The 21,166-nt window shown below is 40.7% G+C and overlaps 1 protein-coding gene across 1 annotated transcript in view; it reads left to right on the forward strand.

Annotated features, from left to right (window-relative positions):
* The window catches only part of MCF2L2 (MCF.2 cell line derived transforming sequence-like 2), a 163,949-nt gene that overhangs the window by 98,389 nt on the left and 44,394 nt on the right, over positions 1-21,166 (forward strand). The window contains exons 16-18 of the mRNA XM_082056760.1: positions 17,513-17,579; positions 18,753-18,868; positions 19,444-19,513. Coding sequence (XP_081912886.1) covers positions 17,513-17,579; positions 18,753-18,868; positions 19,444-19,513 — 253 coding nt within the window. The remainder of the gene's footprint in view (positions 1-17,512; positions 17,580-18,752; positions 18,869-19,443; positions 19,514-21,166) is intronic.

Consider the following 21,166-nt stretch of genomic DNA (forward strand, 5'->3'; position numbering starts at 1 on the left):
AATTGCTGCTCTGGTGCTAAATAACATCTTACTGTGGGCTAGTTAGTGTGTGGGTCACAATGTAACTCGTTTGGTTTACTACTTCAAAATCTTCAGGGCAGGATGGAAGAGTGGGTTTTAGGTTTTGTTTTTTCTTTTCCACCTTACCCACAAAACTGGGTGACTGACTTAGATCATCTTGAGGGCAATGACTGATTAATTGAAGTACATCAACAAGTCAGTCTCCATGGTTGGCAGACTGAGGTGGAAGTATTTAAAAAACAAACCGAGGCAAGCACTATGAATGTGCCTTCTTCAAATACACTTCTGCAAAACTTCTTTAGTGAAGAGAAAAACTAGGTTAAAAAAAGCTCATTCCGATTGACAAACCACTGTTCAGGCTGTGCCTTGAGTGATTTATTGCAAATCTGAGATTTCTCACTGAACATAAATACCAAACACAAGTCCATTGTGTATCTTCCATTCTTTCACGTGACTGTGATCGACCTGAATCATACTTGACCTCATCATTGACTTCATAGAAATATAACTGTTGCCTGTCATGACAATTAGTGTCTGTTTGTCATTTTACAACCATAAATCTGACAACATCTTTGGGACATGATGAGTTGTTTTCTTTTTACACACAGAAGAGAAAATCTGGAGCATCCAGCAAAAGCAGAACAATGATAAAAACGGAGCAGCTGACAGTCCCAGGGAAGGATGTGTTGCTTCAGAATACAGGTTTAGTTTGGGGAAACTTCAAGGCCTGAAGAGTTTTTCACTTGATCTCTTCTTTCTCCTGTTGTATGTCTTATATAACTAAGCACTTTAGAGCTGCCTTCCCAGATTTCTCTCCATGTGATTCTGCAGTAAGACAAAATATAATTCTTTACAGCTGGCAGTTCACCCTAGCAGGAGAAGATTGTAGATCGTTGTGTAAATTTCCCATGTTCTCTAAGCAGTGTTTAAATAACAGTAGAAATAACCTTGCAAACAAAGCATCCTTCTTTTTTCTTACCAAAATGGTAATTGCTGATTCCTTCTCTAGTTCACAAATATTTGTTTAATAAGTTTATTCTTCTTTCTTACTTTTAGGTGTCATCCCATTCGAGCATTTTATTGTTCATAAAACGGTCCCTTTCACAATCAGAAATTCTCAATTGTAGATACTTTAAAAACTCTAGAACACCGATTTCTTGGCCGGTGATACCAGTTTTTCCTGTTTTCATTTTCAGTTGAAACTGGTAAACCAGAGAGGAAGAGAAATAGCAGCTGGATTCTCTCTTCCACAACTTACTGTAAAACAAACCAATCAACCAACCATGATTCACTTATGGTTCAACCAAATATGAAGTGCCATTTTAACTTAATATTTTTAATGTGTAGGAGATCATCTTGCCAAAAATAAGCATGAAAAAGCCTCAACTCTGAGCCTTCCAAAGTCAGATGTTCCAAAGACATTTAAAAATTAAAGCCAAAATACTTCTGTATTATCTGTGTCTTGACAGTGCAGTTTCCAGAAAATACAGCTTCAAGGAGTCAAACTTTTAAAATCATGAGATAACTTTAGACTCTAAGGTGTGTGTATGGGGAAGCGCAATTTGGACATAATTACAAGATTCTAAGAACGAGGTCCATAGAAAGGAAAGTCAGAGGTATTTGAATTATTGAGCAAACATGACTGCTTCTGTTCAACTCTACAAATAGACTTAGTTTGGTGTGACTGAGTTTCTCTTACAGTTATGTCCACTTTTCTCATGAAAAGTGACTTCTGCTCAAAGAATCAACAACCTTTCATTTGTGCTCACTAATTCCCCTTTTTGGTTGATCTGGATTTTCCCCAATTTAAAAGAGGCATCTCTGTCAGTGAAGCAAACGGACTTCATCTGACCTGAAATTACAGTTGGGAGAGTTTGTATGTGTTTCACTTCAGGGACTTTATTTTCCAGTGGTAAAAAAATTGACTTTTGGTTTTTTTTCAAACCCAAAATCCTGTTAGGGTCAGATCCTCTGCTGAGATAAAATCTTATTTAGAAGTAAAGCTCCACCACTTCCTTTTCCCCAGTAATGTTGCAAGGGGAGGGGAGGAATTTTTTTAGAACATCACCCTTATTTATTTATGAATTAAATCTTTACACCCCATCCCAGCTGTATTTTGTCCACTTTGGCCTCCGCCGAAGACAGAGATGCAAGCAGGTTGCGTGTCTAAACCAACAAAAGAGGAAACAGCACTACCAAGCATGCTTTTCTAAAGGGTATGTCACATGTTTTTCTCCAGAAACACCTACCCCCTGTGTTAATCACGCACACGTCTCGAGTCTTCAGAGGTGTGGAGAGAGCAAAGTGCTGTAAGGACCCATCATAGAATCATCGAATGCCATGAGCTGGAAGGGACCCATGAGGATCATTGAGTCCAACTCCTGTCCCTGCATAGGACAACACCAAAATTCATGCCATGTGTCTGAGGGCATTGTCCAAACTGGTGCAGGAGGGTAGAGCCGAACACTGGCAGGAACGGGATTTTAGTCGGGCTGATCCCTTGATGCATACAGTCATCTGGCACAGTTGGCCTCACCTCTGGCTGGAGACTTCAGGCCTTATTTCAGCATAAATAATGAGTTGATAAGATTCAACAGAACAGGGAGAAATACCTAGATGATACAATTTTGTAGAATGAATTGCAGTTCCTGTGGATTTGTGCTAAGCTGCTCTGCTGTTATTGTTTCCGACTCTTGGTATGAGCAGCGTTCTTTTAGCTGTTCTTGCCCAGTAGAAGAAGAAGGTAGGAGGGAATTTCTTAAAGCCATTTGTTTCTAAAAAAGAAAAAAAAAATATACCGAAGCCTGCTTACCAATGAAGTATTTTTACAAGGAGGTTGGGATCAGAGATGTGTCATTTAATGCTTCTGTGCCTTTGAGTCTACGTGGAGCCCCGTCGAAGCTGTGCAGAAGAACCCCCTCAAAGGGGTTGTGATGGGTGCCTCTGGCCCAGCTGCTGCCTTCTGCATCATGTAGATCCATTCCAAGAGGATGGACTAGCATGACCAAACAGTATCTGTGTGCCCTCACTGGTATGTCGTCCAGTTCTACAGAGTCTGAGCCTAAGTTTCATGAGAGGAGGTATTAAATCAATATAAAGAGGACTTTAAAATGGAAAAGCCACAGTTCTGGTTGATAAGCCAAACCAGCACCCTCCTTTCAGAAATCTTAACTTTGGACTCTCATTGCCTTTACTGTCAGGTGGCCTTTGTAACTCTCTTGTTACATTATATTCTAACTGAAAGCTTTTGGTTTGCATTTTCAAATCTTCCTGTGTATCCATGAGGTGTTTCTTGTATGAGAAATCTGGTGGCCTTTCATAATCACATGACTCTGCGCTTAGACTAGAAGTATGAAATAGTTGGGCATTTTTGGTGAAGTCACAAGGAGGGCACCCTTTCTAGTTCAGTTACACAAGTGTCTGGAGACAGCCTGTATGGATGTTATTGTGGCAAACCAGCCAAAGTTCATGGACTCCTTAGTACTACAGTCCTTAGTACTGCAGTCCTTAGTATCTTATCTGCATCAGTTACATGTGATATTTTGCAATTTATGTTCAAATATTATTATGGGGAGCTGATATGGTCAGATGTTCTGTGGTAGCATTTTATGAAAAGAAAACTGATTCATAGGTCTGTTCTGATGACAGTTTCACAATATAGTCTGGGCCCATTTAGGGCTCTGCTGCTGTCCTTTCTTCCTCTTTCTCTCTCCACACCCACACCATGTAGTCTGTTTGTATCCCTTGTACAGCTGCAACTGTGCAGCTAGTATGACTGGTTTTTCTTTTTCTGAGGTTGATTTTGAGTTGAATCAACTCATCTTGCTCACCAGTTTGTCTGAGTGTCCATGCTGGTGTACAATTACTGTCAAATGCAAGGGAGTGGGCAGGATGGAGTGACTGGGAGTCTGCACAGTTACGGAGTGGATAAACTGATGAAGAAACTTCATCCAAATAGTTGATATTGATCCACATCAGATATGAAATTGAATTTCCTGTAAATCCAGAATATTTTCTGGTTGATTTGCTTTGGGTCCAATTCACCTATCGTTTTTCTAGTCCACCTTGCAACAAGGGCTGGGTGACCTTGCTAGTCAATGTTAGTGCTTCCCACTGAAAACACAAAAGTATGACATCTGTTCCTGGACTTTCTGACCACAGCTTAACTCTTTTCCTGAGATGGTGCTGGTGCTATCAACGGGTCATTGATGTGGCCATGACGTCAATCACTCGTAAGCACAGCAACAGGTATATTGAAGTGATAAGTGTGCAGTGGCAGGAGTTACAGCAGTGCCACTTGTGTCTGATTTTCATTAATGTCTTTTACTACCAAATAGTAAGGTGGAAAATTGCGAGACATTGGTGGTTTTGTACTCAGATGTGGCATGTCATGTAAGCAGCATAATCTCTGCTTTCTGAATTAAATTCTCATGAGACCATAAGCTCTTCTAGAGCTTATATTCAGATAGAATTACCTTCATTAATGACCAGGTCTAGGGTTTGGAGTTTGATGTATCATTTATGTGACTTAAATGAGAGTCAAGTTTAAGAACACGGGATGGGCCTAGCTGTCCCATATGCATGGAGCATTTCTGTATAAATACAAAATAGTCTTCAAGCATGTATGCTGTCCAGACTCATTGTTTATCCTCTGAACATGCACATTAAGTTTGCTTTACATGATGAGGACATCAGTGGAGCATCTGGCATCACTTCTTCTGCACACCAGCAGCCAGGTGTCACTTTGCAAACTCACATCCTGGAGTGTGCGACTTGTGGGTCTATGCCTGAAGGTGTTTGTACCCTTAAATGACAGGTTCCAACTTCAGATTTGGATATGATTTAAATTTAGGAGTCCTTTAAATGCAGTGTATCTTAATATCTGGGTCAGGCCTACCCTCATTGTTACTGATATAACAAGGACTGGGGAGCTTCATAACTCAGTCTATGCATCACTCTGAACATGAGAATAACTAAGTGTATCACTGAATCATCAGGCTGGGTAGGTAGAACAGAATAGCGCTTCTGCCCTGGGTGAAGAATTAGAAGCTATTTTCAGAATGAGAATATCGTGCCAGAGCCCTATTCTAAATCAGCAATAACAAAGTTGCACTGACATTAGGTCTGGGAATTGCTAAATTTAGGTGTGGACTGGTGTCAAAAATACTAGTAGCTCAGGGGAGTGCAGCTAAAAGCTTCGGTGTCCAAGTGCTTGTTGTAATCATCAGAGCTGCATATGGCAGGAGAGAAACTAAGATCCCTGATTTGGTTAGCTATTGGCCAAAGATGCAGAGCTTCTCCAGCAGGCAGAGGTGAATCATAGAATGGTTTGGGCTGGAATGGACCCAAAGATTATCTAGCCCACAACCCCTCTCCCTCCCTGGGCGGGGACGTCTTTCACTAGATCAGGTTGCTTAAAGCCCCACATTTCCAATGATGGGCCATCCACAGTTTCTCTGGGTAACCTGTTCCAGTGTCTCACCACCCTCATCATGAAAAATTTCTTCCTTATGTCTAATCTAAATCTACCCTCTTTCAGTTTAAAACCGTTGCCCCTTGTCCTCTCACTACAGGCCTTGGTAAATGTCTCTTTCTTTTAGTCCCCTTTATACTTTGAAAGGATATAATAAGGTCACCCTGAAGCCTTCTCTTTTCCAGATTGGACAACACCAAAAGAGGGAATGAGTTTCCCCTTTTAAATGGCAAAAGTAAGATCCATTACAAAGGTTTCCCTACAGTGTACAAATGTAAGATGTAACAAATTTCATACTATGATATAATAAAATATAGACTTCTATTACAAATGAGATAAGATTATTTTAGTGAGAGATTGAGACTTAAGTGTTACAGTAGAATCCTGAGAATGTGACTTTGCAGTCTAATTTCCAGACTCATGAAAACTTTCAGCTGGCAGAGGGGAAGAACTTGGAGTCTACATTTTAATAGAGAAACTTTTTGACTTTATTGTTAGGCACAGAGAACTGTTTTCTTTCATGGAACTTAATGAAAGAGCAGTCAGCAGGAGAAATTTCAAGAAGCCACTAGCCATTTCTTGTTTGCCATCATCTCTTTCAACCTTTACAAAATCTTTGTTTTCAGAGAAGTTTCCCTGTTGGGCAGATTGGCTCCAGTACTTACAACTCTAATTACAGCCTAAAGGGTTGGGAAGATCTTTGAAGTAAAATGTATGCTGCCAAGTGGGGAGATCTTGCTGCTGATAGTGCATAGAATAGCAAGAGGAGACATCATCCCACTATAGATCCAAATAGTTTTGTGAACTGGGAAAATTATTATGAATAGGACAAAAAAAAATCATATTGTTACAATACAGTGGTTTACTGAGTGTTCTGGGAGGCTTCCTGAAGTCCTTGCACCCAAAGAATCTGGGAGGCAGATTCTGAATAATAAACCCTTAATATTCACATGCTTTCTTACAAAATTTGCACTTAATCAAGTATCCAAGAGGAATAAGCAGCCACTTCTGCTATTATCTCTTGTACCTATTTGCTATTGGATACTAAGATTATTTTAATACTCTTCAGAAATTCCAGGAATTCCTCAACTTGTTTTCTGTGCAGTTGTTCTGCTGCCTGCTGGCTCTGGGCAGGCTCCTGGAGTGCAGCTGGCCACATGCGCATACTGGAGGGTTGGTTTGTTTTAGGCACACGGGGAGATTAGGATCAGAGGTGTCTTCTGGCTTGCCCTGTCTCACAGGGATGTGTGTGCTCCACCTGAAAAAGCATTGGAAACTTCATCAAGCACACAGTCAATGGGGAGCAATCCGCATCATCCATTGTGTGGCTACTTGCTGTGCCTATCCAGGACTTTACTGAAAGTCTCTCCCACCACCTGATCCATCTCAGAGTTTATAGAGTATGTTCAAATAGAGGCTGCTTTGTATTGGCCTGAGACCAGATTTGTCTTGTCTGAAGAAGCACATGTAGGCTTAAAGGTTCCTCTGTTTCTCCCCGAACTGTAGCTATATCACCTCTCCATAAAAATGTTGCTTTGCTCTGATGTAGGGGGTTGACAGTCCTTGGCCTTCCTGTATGTGCATAAAGGACACCTGGAAACCCCAGGCAGCATAGGCACAAGCCAAGGAGAGAAGGCTGTTACTCAACCCTGTTATCACTGCCAAGCTGATGGATGGGGAAAGAGGAGAAGAGCACTGGTATGATTTTTATATCACCTCAGCTCAGGTGGTACCACTTTCTCTTCAAAGGACAGAAAAGTGACAGTCTCCAGGCTAAGAAACCACTGAAACAAACTAGAAGCAATCAGGCCTCTCCAGGTGTAAAAGTCTCCATACAGAGCTGCCAAAGCATACCTCTCTTCCCTGTACACGTTCACACTGGTTCCAGTGACATCTGGTTTTAAACTGATCTGAAGTTAAAACCATGCAGCTTCTGTACGTGAATTAGCTCATGAAGGAGTGCTGAGCATGCTATGTTGTCATTTACAGCGGTACAAAGAGCAGGTCATGTTGCCTAATCTGGATATCAGTGACTTGCACCCACACTGGGCTGATCTAAATAATCGCATAATTTGCAGGAGAGTTGCCAACAGGGCATAGGAGATAGGACATCTGTCACTCCGGTGTAGCTGGTGATGCAATGGAGCAGTCATTTATCAATTCAGTTCAGTAAATCACCACTGACTTCACTTCCTGCATTTAACAAGCTGCTCATTAACTGGGAATATAATAACCAGCTTTGGAAGGTTTGTGACATATTCCTGTTTAGATTACTGTATTTACTTCTGAAAATTCACTCATATTTTTTCAGCTAGCAGAAACCTTCTTCCCTCATATGGGTCTAAACAGGAATTCTGTTCTACATAGTATCACTTGTCTGTCAACCAGACCCTCTGCAGACTCTGCAAAGTTCCAGATTGTTCAGTACACTGTTGCTGATCTTTCTCTGTAGCCTCCAGTTTGAAGGCACTGATGCTTTATTTGCATTTCTAGTTTTCGCAAATCTGCCTTCAAATGTTGTTCTCTGGTTAATAGTCATGTCGGACAAACTAGCATGGACTACCTTGCCTTTATGGTGTCTGACCTAAATTAGAACTAGATAACATGGCACTGAGCATGCTATTCTTGATAAAAATGTACAGGTTCTGTTTGTCTGTGCTGGCTCCTCCACCAGTACTCTCAGATCAGATTTACTATGTGGGTAGAGGACATCAAGAGCTTCAGCCTCTGTAACAGCTCTGTCTGGTACAGCGTGCTCTTACCTCTTCCAGTCACCTGTGAACTGCACCCAACCCCAATTCTAACTACAAACACTGAAGTGGCATACAAGACATTCACCATGTAAACAAGGCTTGTGTAAGACTCATAACAGCCACTGAGACTGATAAAGCAAGCTTCCTATTCTCTCAGGGAAAAAAACAGAGGAATGGCAGTCCCGAATGAGCCCAGAAATCTGTCTGTCCCATTGTATTGTCTTGGACATTAGCCATTAGCAGCTCCTCAGATAAAAAAAAGTAAGAAACAGGGGTAATACTGTTACCCAAATACTGGGTAATATCCTCCCAGTTTCTTGCAATCTGTAATTGTGCGAGTTTTCTGTAAAGCAACCCTTTGAACACATTCTTCAGCTGGAATCTATTCTACAGTTCTCTAAAGCTGCTTTCTAAGTTGGGAATATCTTTCAACAGACAGTGTCTCTCTCTCTTTCTCGAAGTTTAGCAGGAAGTTCTGCAACCTGCCTTCCAGAGGTGTGGTAGAGAGTGTTGTCCAAAGTACAGCTTAGGAAATGCAGAGAGGTGTTGCTGGGAGCTGTGTTTCCCAGTCACTACCAGGTGTACCGTACCTGCAGATGGAATGATCCTTGCCTGCCCCACTGCCCCGGATTACGGCTGTGGAGAAAGCACCACACACACACACACAAAGGATGTTTGCTCCTCGGCCATAGCAGTTCACAATTTACTGATGTAAACATGACAAGAAGAAATTAAAGCAGCATATGTGTTCCAGCTGCTCCCATAAACTCTGTTTTAGCTTGTCAGGATTTTCTTTCCCTGTTCCATTCCTATTGTCATGTAACACCCTCAGGCTTGACAGAATGCTGATTCTCAAAGACATTTAAAAGCAGGGTATATCCAAGAGATCTACCAAAGCTCAGGCAGGAGGACCATAGGTTTTAAGTCTGGCACAACCCTGTATCCTATTACAAGGAGAAGTGGATTTTGCAGGTTGGAGTTTCCTTAAGGTCACACCTCAGACTGAAATATAAACCCACACAGGGGCTGGGAATTATATCTTATATCAAATCCATCCCCTCCCTTCCAAGTGCAACATGCATGTCTCTGCTCTGCCCTCTCCAACATAAACTCAGGGCTGTCTGTAAAATCAAATATATTAATTTTAATAATAAAGCTAATTCCTCATTCTACTCAAATGGCCTTTGAAAATCTCGCAGAACAAAGCTGTCAAAGGCAGATCTGCTACGAGAATCAAAACCACTGGACCTCTTATCTTCCTCCAGCAGTGGCCCTTTGGGATAGTATTTGTGCTGCCATTTGCATGAGATGAAAAATAGTTTTGTGTTCAGCTTCTCTATCCCAACCCAGAATGGTTCTGCACAGCCCAAAATGTCCTTGCAGGGCCAGGATGGGGACGAGTGAGTACCACAGGTGTGAGAGATGTAAGTCACTGAATCTAAGAGGTGCTCTGGAGTAAGAGATTAGGGTGGTGTAGGAATTTGTACAGAGCAGAGTCACATATGCCTAAATCCTTCATTGTCCCAGCAGCTCAGCAAGGATATCCACCTGAGATTACACAGATTTTTGGTTAGAGGTTGTGGGCATCTTTTAGGTTTACTTAAAGCCTGAGCTCTAGTAGTCACCGTGAATTCTCAGAATAAATGGTTCCCATTAAGCTTCCTTTAACCTACTTTTGGGTTGTGTTTATTTTGTTTTGTTTTTCTCTTGTTTGTTCGAAAGTTTGGGGGTTTTACCACTGTAACTTTTTATTTTATTAAAAAAGCCCCTTTTCAAATATCATGCTTCACCACTCTGTGTGGGAAAATCCACAGCACTCTCAGCCTTTACCAGATTTCTTGCTCAATGAGGTCAACTGGTATTTGGATATCATTATACTGCGTCTGCAAAGGAATGGAAAAAATATACTGCATCTTAACTGAAAGTAGTTTGTTTCTTGAAAATCAGGTTGAGCACAGAAAAAAACTGTTAAATAGTTTTGCAAAAGTCTGAAACCATAATACACATAAAACACAGCCTGTTCACCTGCAGTGGCTCCGTTACATGCAGATATTTTTACAAGCATGTGTGTCAAGTAGCTTGTATGGATAACAATATATGGATAACAATCTATGAGCAACCTAATACAATCTACTAAAATATGGCCCAATACTAATGCCACTTAGCCGTTACATTGGTAGCAAATTTGATCTATAAATTATTTGCTTACTTTTAGCTAATTGACTACTCCATGTTGAGATATCACAGAGCTAAATGTGTCTTTATCATCAAATAGAAACGGTGAAGCTACATGATTAAAAGACCAAAATCTCGAGGTGGGCCTGATGAGTAGTTCACAAATATGGGTAGCTGACAAATAGTTGCTCAGCTACTTGGTGTGTTATTTTGGCCAGTAAGGACCAGTCTGCTGCATCCACATTGCCCAAAGCGAGCTCAGCTTTGTGTACAGAGCCGCATCATTTCAGTGCAGATGCACAGCTGAGATGAGAAACAACTCTTGCTCGACTTTAGTCCTCTGTACATATTATTGCTCTCTGTAGGTGATTTTATTAATTTGCCTCTCCATTAACAACTATGTTCTGGTTCCTATAATGTAGGTCAACTAATTAAGATATATAAAAATATTTCCCCAAGGTAATTTGTTTTGGGAACAATGAATATGGGACAATTCTTTATATGTGAAGAGATCAGAGCATTTCAGAAGTAGCAAAATATTATAAATGGTGACTTTGGTAGTGAAATATATTTCTAACAAAGATATAATCCTTCTGCTCGGAAGAACTTCAATTATAACTCGAGCAAGTCCATTTGACATTGCAGCAGAATAGGATCACCTAGGCAGGCAATTCCAGTAACTTTACTAAGGGGCACTGATTTTCAGATGAGATGGAGCGTACTATCTAAATCCCTTGTGCTTCTTAAAGTTAGTTAATTGGGGTTCATTTGCAGCCATGAAATGTACTTTGAGAACAAACATTGTTCTTTCAAGGCATTACTCCCTTCTATTTAAAAAAAAAAAAAAAAAGTGTCAGAAAAATCAGAAATGTTTTCTGCGTAAAATAACAAATACAAAGTTCCATTCAAACAAATATTCGTACGTCCAGAATGATCTTTTATTCCACTTTAGGAGGCAAAGTACAGCAACTGACTCACTACTTAAATTTCACTTGAGCTGTTGCACCATCTCAGCTGCAAGTACTTTCCAGCTGGGAAAGGCACTTTTAGCACTGTGAGAGATAAAAAATATATTCCTCTTAAAAGCAATTATGTAAGTAGAATGGAAATTTCCTTTACGCGGTAGCAGACATGCTGTTATTTCTTCTGATTCCATAGCACAGAGATAACTTTGAGATTTTGTGATTACACCAATCTTAGATTTTTTGGTAGCAATTTCTAGTTCAGAACTGGATGTGCTATTTATTGCTGATTCTATTTCCACTGGGACAGTGATATTTTCACTATTTACTACCCACAAAGGAGACACCATTCCAAAAAAATCATTTCATTATATTTAATTTACACCCAGAAACAGCAAGAGTGCTGGGTCAAGAGGGTCTTTACCACTGTGCTCATTTTTGCCAGCCAGTACATTTCTCACTGTCACTTTTCTTATGTCCTACTCTGTCCGCACACAGTTCTGTTCAGTCCTTTCTCTTGTTTTTGAAGCCTCAGGTATTTAAAAAACCCATATTTTCAATTAATTCATATCTCCATCTAAATTAGACATATTGATAAAAGTTATATTTATTTTATTTTTATTAATTTAATGGATTCCACTGAGTATTTTGCTCTTGCACACTGGTATTCTGCTGTTTCAGCTGTTGCAAATATTAACTTTGCATCTTCCAGGCTCCATGCATTTTCAGAAGACAGCTATGGAGTACCCATGCACACGTGCCACTTTCACTGGTCCACATCAGTCATGCAGACAGATTTTCTGCAGCATAATAATTTTGAAGCATCAGTTTTGATGTATGCATTGGGTTTTCTTTCAGGAAAACCCCACTGGTTTAATTCGATTTGATGGCTCCAATTTCTTTTCTAGGAAAAGACTCCTTAACAGGACAGGAACCTGTGACAGCAAATCCTGGCATAGGAACAAGATCTGTGAATGGAAGTGAGACAATGAGTTTGTTAGAGAAGAAGAACAGTTATGGAAACAAAAATCTCGAACTAATTTTATGTTGCCATCTGAGCAGGATGCACAAATAGTAACTGTATGAACAAAGAGCCATTGAGATTTAGCCAGAAGAGATATTAATAGGTTGTGGTAGTCTCTGGGTATTTTTTCTGCTTATTGATTCATTATATTTGATAAGGTTTTCTAAGGTAGCTCGTATCACAGCAGAGAAACTACCTAACACGACTCCTACCAGAACTGTGATAGAGAAACTGCATAATGACCTGACATACCTGGAGAGCTTGGCCAGGCATTCAATTACATTTCCTGTTTCTTCTGTTAATAAGGAAGAAGGAAGGACGAAGAATTATTCAGATGGAATGGGCGGGTGTGTGTCTTCTTTCTGGTCGTCGTGGTGAGGACCTTCCTCTGTAGGGTGCTCCAGTTACCTGAAGAAGCCAGCTCATAAAAATGCCTGTTGACAAAAGTTTTGTTGCAATGGGGCCACACAGTGCAGGATTAGTTTATACCTCATTAAAAGCATTGCTAGGTGTTCTTTGCACAGTCCAAAGCAATGTAAATAGTTTGTTCTAAATGTCAGCACAGGTAGTGACACATACAGAAACGCCACACCACAAGCGAAGGTTGCTAATACCAGTGTTTCCGTCAGATTCAAGGTTTCACTCGTGACTGAGACAATGCTCTACCACCATCCCTTCCCACTCAGCTTGTCTCCCACTTGTTTTGCTTCTTTCAGCCTCTTTCTCCAAGTCTCTTCCCAATGCTTTTGCTGTTCTGGCACCTCCTGCAGTCTCATCCCTGCTGAAGACAACCCTTTATGCAATCATTTTTTTTCTTCATTTCAATATGGCATGACTAACTTGCCAGAGGTAGAAGTAGTTTTCCTATCACCTTCTGCTTTCTTGTCCTCCTTATTGTGATGGCACTGTGGTGCCTCTCAAAGCCAGGAGTCATTTCAGGTGGAAAGAGGCTGAGTGCGTGAGATCTTTGTAGTGCTGCAGGGCCACAGGATGCCATGAGTGCCAAAGCAAGAATAATCTGACCAAAGGAAACTGATGTGAAGTCACACCTTTCAGAAATGTGGTCTCAGTGTAACCAAGGTCATGATGTTCTGTTAGAAACCCAGATCAATAATTCAAATAAATGTGAGCTAGTTTTAACTGTTTCCCTTAACATGAAATTTCTTTTGCTGGAGGAACATCTGACAACTTCACACCAGTGGGCCTGTGTGTGATCTGTTCCCACCACAGCCACATCCTAGTTCTGCCAAGCCAGGGCAGCAGCAAAGGCCCCGCCACACCACGTACTTTGTCAGGTTAGTGGTGGCTGAGCCCTCTCTGCTAGGACACAAGATAGACTCCTTTCAAAGGGAAAAGCTGGCCTTGCTCTCCTGAGCAGTGTTCGACGTCACTGTTTTGACACCAGGAAAGCTACTGGGTCAGGTATTATTTGGACCAGAATAACTTTGGAACTCTTCTTATTTGGTGAGTCTCTTTGTTTCTTTGCGGAAGGGGCAAGTGTACTCCAGTGGAATTAAGGTTTACTGGCAACAAGGATGCCTACAGATAAGATCTTAAGGATTTCTGAGACTCTTTGTAAACCTTAGACCTAGAGGTCAGATGCCTAATCCTCCACCATCTGGGCTGAGATGGTCCACTTACTTGGGGACGATCCTGGCGAGGAACTATCCTTGTGAGAGCTGCCCTTAAACTTAAGCCAACACAGAGTTTTATTGGTTTTGGACTGCTGCCATCTCAACCTCATATTATTATAAAATGTCTCTGAAATGAAGGAGCAATGGAGTGTGAAAGATCTCCCCCCACCTCCTCTTTACCTCAGACAGCCCAGTTACACTTGGTTTTTTATCCACTTTCCAGTCATCAAGGGGGCTGTTTAGGTCTTTCCTGTAACCACAACGCTGAATCCGAAGTCGAGGCTGCAAACTGCTTCAATTCTGAAATTACCTCGGAATTCTCTCAGACACAGCCAACTGCAACAAGCCCGTTTAAAGGCTGCAAGTTCTCATACTTACTGGCCAAACCATGAACAGTCCCTTAGTGCCAAGGCCAAGATTTCAGGTGGTCCCTCCTGGCTCCATCTCCTGTTTTCATGTTTCTCTGTGAAGGGGGAAAGCAAATACGGGAGCAGGGGGGATGGCAGATACTTCAGTGCTGTGTCTGCTGCTACCTCCAAGGGAGCAGCCTGCGATTTGGGTGTTGAGCAGTGTGTGTGGCAGCACGGGAGGCTGGAGAAAAGCCCTCAGAAGCTGGTAGAAATCTGCACAAAACTTCTGGACTTTGCTATGTAGTTTGGATGTGGGTACAGAAAAAAAGAGAGGGACTGAAGGAACTGTGAATTACGTTTAAAACTCTAAATACAGTAATGGCCCACATCTCTGATCTGCCATTGGTTAGCTCTTATTCTTCATTTTTCATTCCTTCGCTGTTTCACCTTTTGTTTAACATCTGGTATTATTGACAGGAACATTAGGGTGAACCCTGGTGCCTGTACTTTCTTCTTAGCAGTCAGAAGGACAGTGGATTAGCTGCATTTGTCTTAATTTCTTATCCACAGTACAAGGTCCTTTCTCTTTATAAACAATGGATGTTCATTTGCAATATTAGCTTTATTCAGATGTTGGGCAGTGTAAAGAGGACTTATGATGTAGCTGGTCACTAGAAATAACTTCTAACCCAGTCATGTTTGTTGAGACTGTACAAGGGAAAAAGGGAGCTGGAAGAACTGCCTGTGACAATAGTCCTATCAATTTCTGTGTCATATTTTAAAAATGGTACTCGCAGCAGGTACATGTTGAGTTACCCTCACCGCCCCATGGTGTCTTGGAAGAGATGGACATTTCACATTTCATCCCTCATGGCTTGAGGTATATCAGATGGTGTCTCTGCCAGTTTTCTAGGCTCTTAGACTACCTCAAATGCCATTAAATCCCTTGTACCATACAGTGAGCTCTCTACTTCATCATGTACCAACCTAACATGCTCACACAGTGACCGTGGAAGCGTGTCCTTTATACCCTCTCAATGCTTTCCCCTGCAGCAGCAACATACACTTATGTAGCTCTTTATTTTACTGTTCTCAAATTGCATCTTTGTCAGGGCAATTCTAAAGTCTGTGGAAGGCCCTTGATCAAGTGCATGGCTTTATATTGTCAACAGTTTGACAAAAGAGTGATTCATGTGCAACAACCTTTAATGTTTGAGATTTTGCTGCCGTGGATATTATTTGGAGAGCAATTCAGGTAAGTTACTCCAGAGTCAAGGAAAGCTCTTTTCTGATGGGTTTGTGCTGAGTGTTCCTGCTGTGACACTGACCTTCTTAGAGAAAGAAATACAGAATAACACCGTCAGAAGAATAGTCTTGTAATTATATAAAACAACATCTGGATGTGGGATCGGTGCAGATGGATGGATTATATGTTGCAACACTCTTATCAACCAATAGCAGCCTAGGGAGTAGAATTTGCAGCCACCAGCTCTTTGCAGAAGCATGAGAGGTATCTGCTTTGGGGACAGTTGGGGGTTAAGCATACAGCTCCTGTGTTCCAAGTGGGAAATCCCAGAGATGTGCTTGGCCATGGGTACTAAGAGGCAAATGTAACAGCATGTGCACTGAATCTGACTGAACGCTGGATGTTTGATTGAATTCCTCTTTATTCATGTGGACACAATTTGTAGTTGGAAAAAGACTAGTTAAAAAACAAACAATCACAACAACACAAAAAAACCCCACAAAACAAATAGATGACAAAAACCCGCAAACAAACAAACAAACAAACAAAACCAAAAAGAAACAAACCAAACCAAACCAACCAACCAACCAAAACCAAAACAAAAACATGAGCAGTGAAAGTCTTATCTAGGCAGCAAATTCTGCTATCCTGCTGCTATTTCACAGTGCAGATGTATTGGAAAATGATTACCCTTTATGTACAGACCTATAGTTTAGAGATCTGAAGCTCTTAACTCTAACCAGGAACCAAAGGAATGCCATCATTATTATTTCTCTGTTTCACTGTTGTTGAAACTGAGATGATAAAACAGCTACCACCACCTTTACAAGGAGGGAATATGTTTGTTACACAAGTTTCCATAACACAAAGTGAAAGCATTTACTCTTAGTATACAAAATTAAGTTAAATAATAAAATCAAATCTTCTTGAGGTTTTGTGTTAGATTTTATGACATATTCCAGTTCCTCTAGACATTACTCCCCAGTGTCCTTCTGGTGCTGTGTTTTTGTTTGATGTCGCTGTGTGGTCACAGGCTTCTGTGGTCCATCGACCAGGAGAGGAATACTTGGCATTCATCCTTTTCAACTTCAAGAAACCGCTCAGACCTCTGGAAGAGCCACCCTGAAAACTTTGTTCATAAGTGTATTAAAGAGAACATTTTATTGAGAATATGGGACAACTGATGCATTAAAAAGTTGAGGGATTTAATGCAATTTTATTTTAAAATCTTATTAGTTTTTTGTCCAAAAGTGAATTGGTTACATTCATGTTTCTGTGAAATAAATCAGGCATCTTCAAGACATATGTCTTCAACTTACCTAGGAGCACTGAACTAATATTAGAAATAAAAAGTCCAAGATATAGTATATTTTACTCCAACTTACTTTCATGTTTTCAGACTTCTGACATCATCCTGTTGCCTGTTTTTGCAATGCATTAAAGAAAGGAAGCCTGATCACCAATTTTGTTTATTTTGCAAAATAAAGCAAAACAGAAACGTAACATAGGCTTGAGAAATATGACCCCCTTTTATTGAGTATTGTTAGTTATTATTAGAAGAGGAAACATTTTTTGTTTGCTTTCTAGGGCATTTTTAATCTTTTTGTTCAGATTTGTAGGAGTAAAAATGACAGAAGCAACCAAGATGAAGTTTAAAATGAACTGAAATAATAGTAGTTCAAGGGTTGTTTAGGACTTTTAGGCTTATCAACAAGGCACGTTATTAAGTATGGAGAAATTACCTTTGAAGGGTTTTTTTTTTGTGTAGTCAGAGGCATAAACAGGAATATGCAAAGAATACTGTTTTTTGTTTCATGTATTCTTTGTTGAACTGTTGGTAAACACTATATCTCTCCACCTTTCTTGTCTTTTAGCCACATAATCAACGAACTCATAGAAACAGAACGTGTTTATGTAGAAGAACTTCAAAGTATAATAGAGGTAAGAAAAACTTCTGAAATTACTTCTGGTGCTTAACCTCCAAGTCACCAGTGGGTGCACATCCTTCGTGGGCTGAGCACTCTGACCTCCCACCTCCTGTTTAGAGTACATGGGCTTTGTTAGCAAATTAACCCAGCCTTGGAGATGGAACATGAGAAGGATGTTTTGAACATCTTTCCTCAGGGCTTAAAGGAAGAGGCACCTTCTCTGACCCCAGCCCACAGAATGGTAAAAGTTGCATGGTTCTCAAAGCTATGGACAGGGGAACCATCAATTACGTGCCTTTTCAAAATATCAATAGGCCTCAGAAACAGCACCCTTGATTTCCATGGGGCCAGACACTAAATTTCTGTGAATGTAGGTTTGGAAAACAACAGAGAAAAGGGCAGGCCCTCTTCCCCCTCTTGTTTATTGTCCCACGTAGTGTCTGAACACAGAAAAGAGCAGCTCACACTGCATGTGTAACTCTTGAGCTTTGGAAACTCATAGGACACCAGAACACTGTGTGTGGAGTCTGATGTCCCCAGTCTGTGGGAGGATGGAGGCTGAGCAGGGCTCAGTCATGCCTGGATTTGGGTGGGACACGAAGGACTGGGTAGTTTATTTTTACAGCCATGTGTTTGCTTCTTTATTAGATTTGAGCTGTGGGAGCTGACAGCTCTCATAATTGGTATATTACTCTTGAGTTTAAAATCTCCACTCAGACTGTTTTTCTCTCAAAGTTTTTATTGAAGAAACACAATCCAGTTTCTACAAGAAATGACCCAATAATCAAGCCAAATACCACAGTTCAACAAATAAACCCAAACTAACCCTTTTGAAATTAAGCAGTATAGCAGAAAGATATGTGTCTATCAAACCTAGCAGTTTCCATGCCTACATGACCAAAATGGCTTTTGAATCTTAGGTACGTGATTTCATATTTTTCATTAATCCAGTGATTTCTCAATTTGTGGTTAAAAATGTGTTTGCACAGCTACCAGCGGTAAAAGCTCCGGGGAAAATTAGAAGCATCAGAAATTCATGGGAGCAACAAAGAAGCTGGCACAGGAGAAGCCTTTGTATGCTCTATTGAGAACAAAATGCAAATAGGCGTTGGGGCTTTTCAGTGTCTCAGACACAATACTTCTTCCCTGGTAAAAACAGCTTGGTTTTATTTTCCACTCTTTGCAGGGATATGCTTCGGAAATGGACAATCCCAGTTTAGTACATTTGATTCCATCTGCACTCCAGAACAAGAAAGAAATTCTTTTTGGGAACCTCCCAGAAATCTACGAATTCCACAACAGGCATGTGGGAACTGGTGGCTGTCCTGCACCCTCGGGTGCTCCTGTCATTGCTGCTCCCTTGATATGGGTGCTGTGTCACACACACAGAGGCAGGAAAAGTCACCCTCACTCTGTCTCTGTGTGTGTCCTATAAAACCCATGCATGGGGAACACCCCTGAGATCATCTATTTCATCTTTTTTGGTGAAAGATTATACCCTTGTGTGTATTTACTAATGATTTCCCCGGGCATTATCCATTTTGAATGTATCTTGTGGCAAGTATTTTACCTCCTCCCTTGGTACACTGGTAGATGTTACAGGACTAAATCCTGTTCTTTCTCTGGCAAAATTCCAGTGTAAGTTTCCTTAGTATTCAGCTTATTTGTCCTATATTTCTGTTATCACCTCAGAAGACATGATATATTTGATATCCTTTTTAAGATCCTAAACCTTTCCAGAAGCCTTGTCCACTATGTGGGCAAGGTGATCTAGAATACCAATTATCAACATGATTAAGTGCTGCATTTACAAAGACGCTAGCACACTGTGTGAGTGGGATGTTACGTTATTGTTTGCTTTCCTTTCTTCCTCTCAGAATTTTCCTTAAGGAGATAGAAAATTGCATTGAAAACCCTGAACTTCTTGCCCGATGCTTTTTGAAAAGAGTAAGTAAATTCTTTTGCAGGTTTGTATGAATATCTATGGTCGTATCTTATAGTGCTCACAGGTTTACTCCTATCCTTTCATTCTGATTGCTTTGTGAATGAGGAAGACTCACATAAGTAGATACTCCCAAATTAAGCCACAGTTAAATAGCATGTATTGTGACATCTTAAGCTTTACCTGGTTTACTGACAGGCAGAGATCTGTTACCAGTGTTTTAGCCATGTATTTCAAGCCCTAGTTAAAAAAAAAAAAAATCAGTGATCCAAACGTTTGACTTATTTTTTGTATCAGAAAAATCTATGCCAGCAGACTGATGTATCCCAGACACCATCCTACTGTAAATAAGCAAAGAATGCTATCACAGCAGATTGCTCCGAGTGCAGACAGTACATCCTGTTCCTACCTTATCTTTCTTTTCTCAGCACCATTCAGGAGACTTACTCCCCTAGAGCTGGTGCAGCAGAGTCTACCACCTTCCTTGTGTGGTGAAACCTCACCAGCTCCATAAGACTCTGTGAGGTCAATTCCTTTGCTTGTTCACATATTTCAACAAGCAAGTGGGGTTCTCCCCACTTGTATGGAGTGGCAAGTTCAACTGTTTAAAAGCAGAGTGAGCTCAGTTTACGAGCAAGCATAAAGCCAACAGGCAGTGGTGGCTTTGGTCACATGCCTGTGTCTTCACACCCTGTTACTTTCAGCTACTAAATTGTGCAACTCTCCTCCGAGAGCTGCCAGTCATGTCCCTCCCACCACCCAGTTAGCATGACTGTCCTGTTCCCTGTAACATAACAAATGGTGCTTATTTATATAGCACTCACAGTGAGGCTCTACTAATAAGAAAAGACCTATTTTGGTGGGTTGCTGCTGTTTTCATAGTCTGACAAAACTGTTTGAACTGCCTGTGTTTTGCATGGGGAATGCAAGAGGCAGGAGAAGTGGGAAAATCTGTCCTCTTCCCTGTAGGCAAAGGTACCTCCTGGTTCCACTGTGTACTACATCCAGCATTTGCTGCTTTTCCAGGATACAGGTTGAATCTTCTTTTTTTAACAAAGTGCTGCATGAAATACAGACAGATTTGGATGAAACATACGTACCCCAGTTGTCAGAGGTGTTAAGCACTGCCTCATCTCTAAGTTTTCAATGGGAGTTATGACCAAGTGATAATTCCAAAGGGTAGCCCCCCAATTTACAAACAAGTCAGGCTGAAGAGCATCATACAAGTATAAATGCGATTATAAGTCCACTGTATTATTTTCTGTTTAACAGTGAAGCATTTAGAGCTTGAGTAAGTTACACTACTAAGGAATATGTTATCCTAAGATTCAGATGCTGAGCAGGAAAATATTGTGGCGAAATCATTATGCAAAATAGGATAAACAGTCTTTGAAGAGCGCAAAGCTTTGAAATCCAAGAAGCATAAAATAGTCTGTATGTTGCACATATCCTTGGATTTGGAGCTAAAGAGAAATTCCTGGTACAGAATTGATTCTGTAATTCTGCAGAAAGTTCAGATTCCATGTTTAAATATTGTAGCTTACATCTCTCACTGTAAAAAACAGCTGTTGAGCCCAGTTCTCCTCACTATTCTACCAGCATGAAATCAGCAGCACTAAAGCTGTGGTTCAGGTGTGAAGTGGAAGAAAAATCAGTCC

Source organism: Streptopelia decaocto, assembly GCF_964273445.1.
Source record: "Streptopelia decaocto genome assembly, chromosome: 6".
Classification (NCBI taxonomy): Eukaryota; Metazoa; Chordata; class Aves; order Columbiformes; family Columbidae; genus Streptopelia; species Streptopelia decaocto.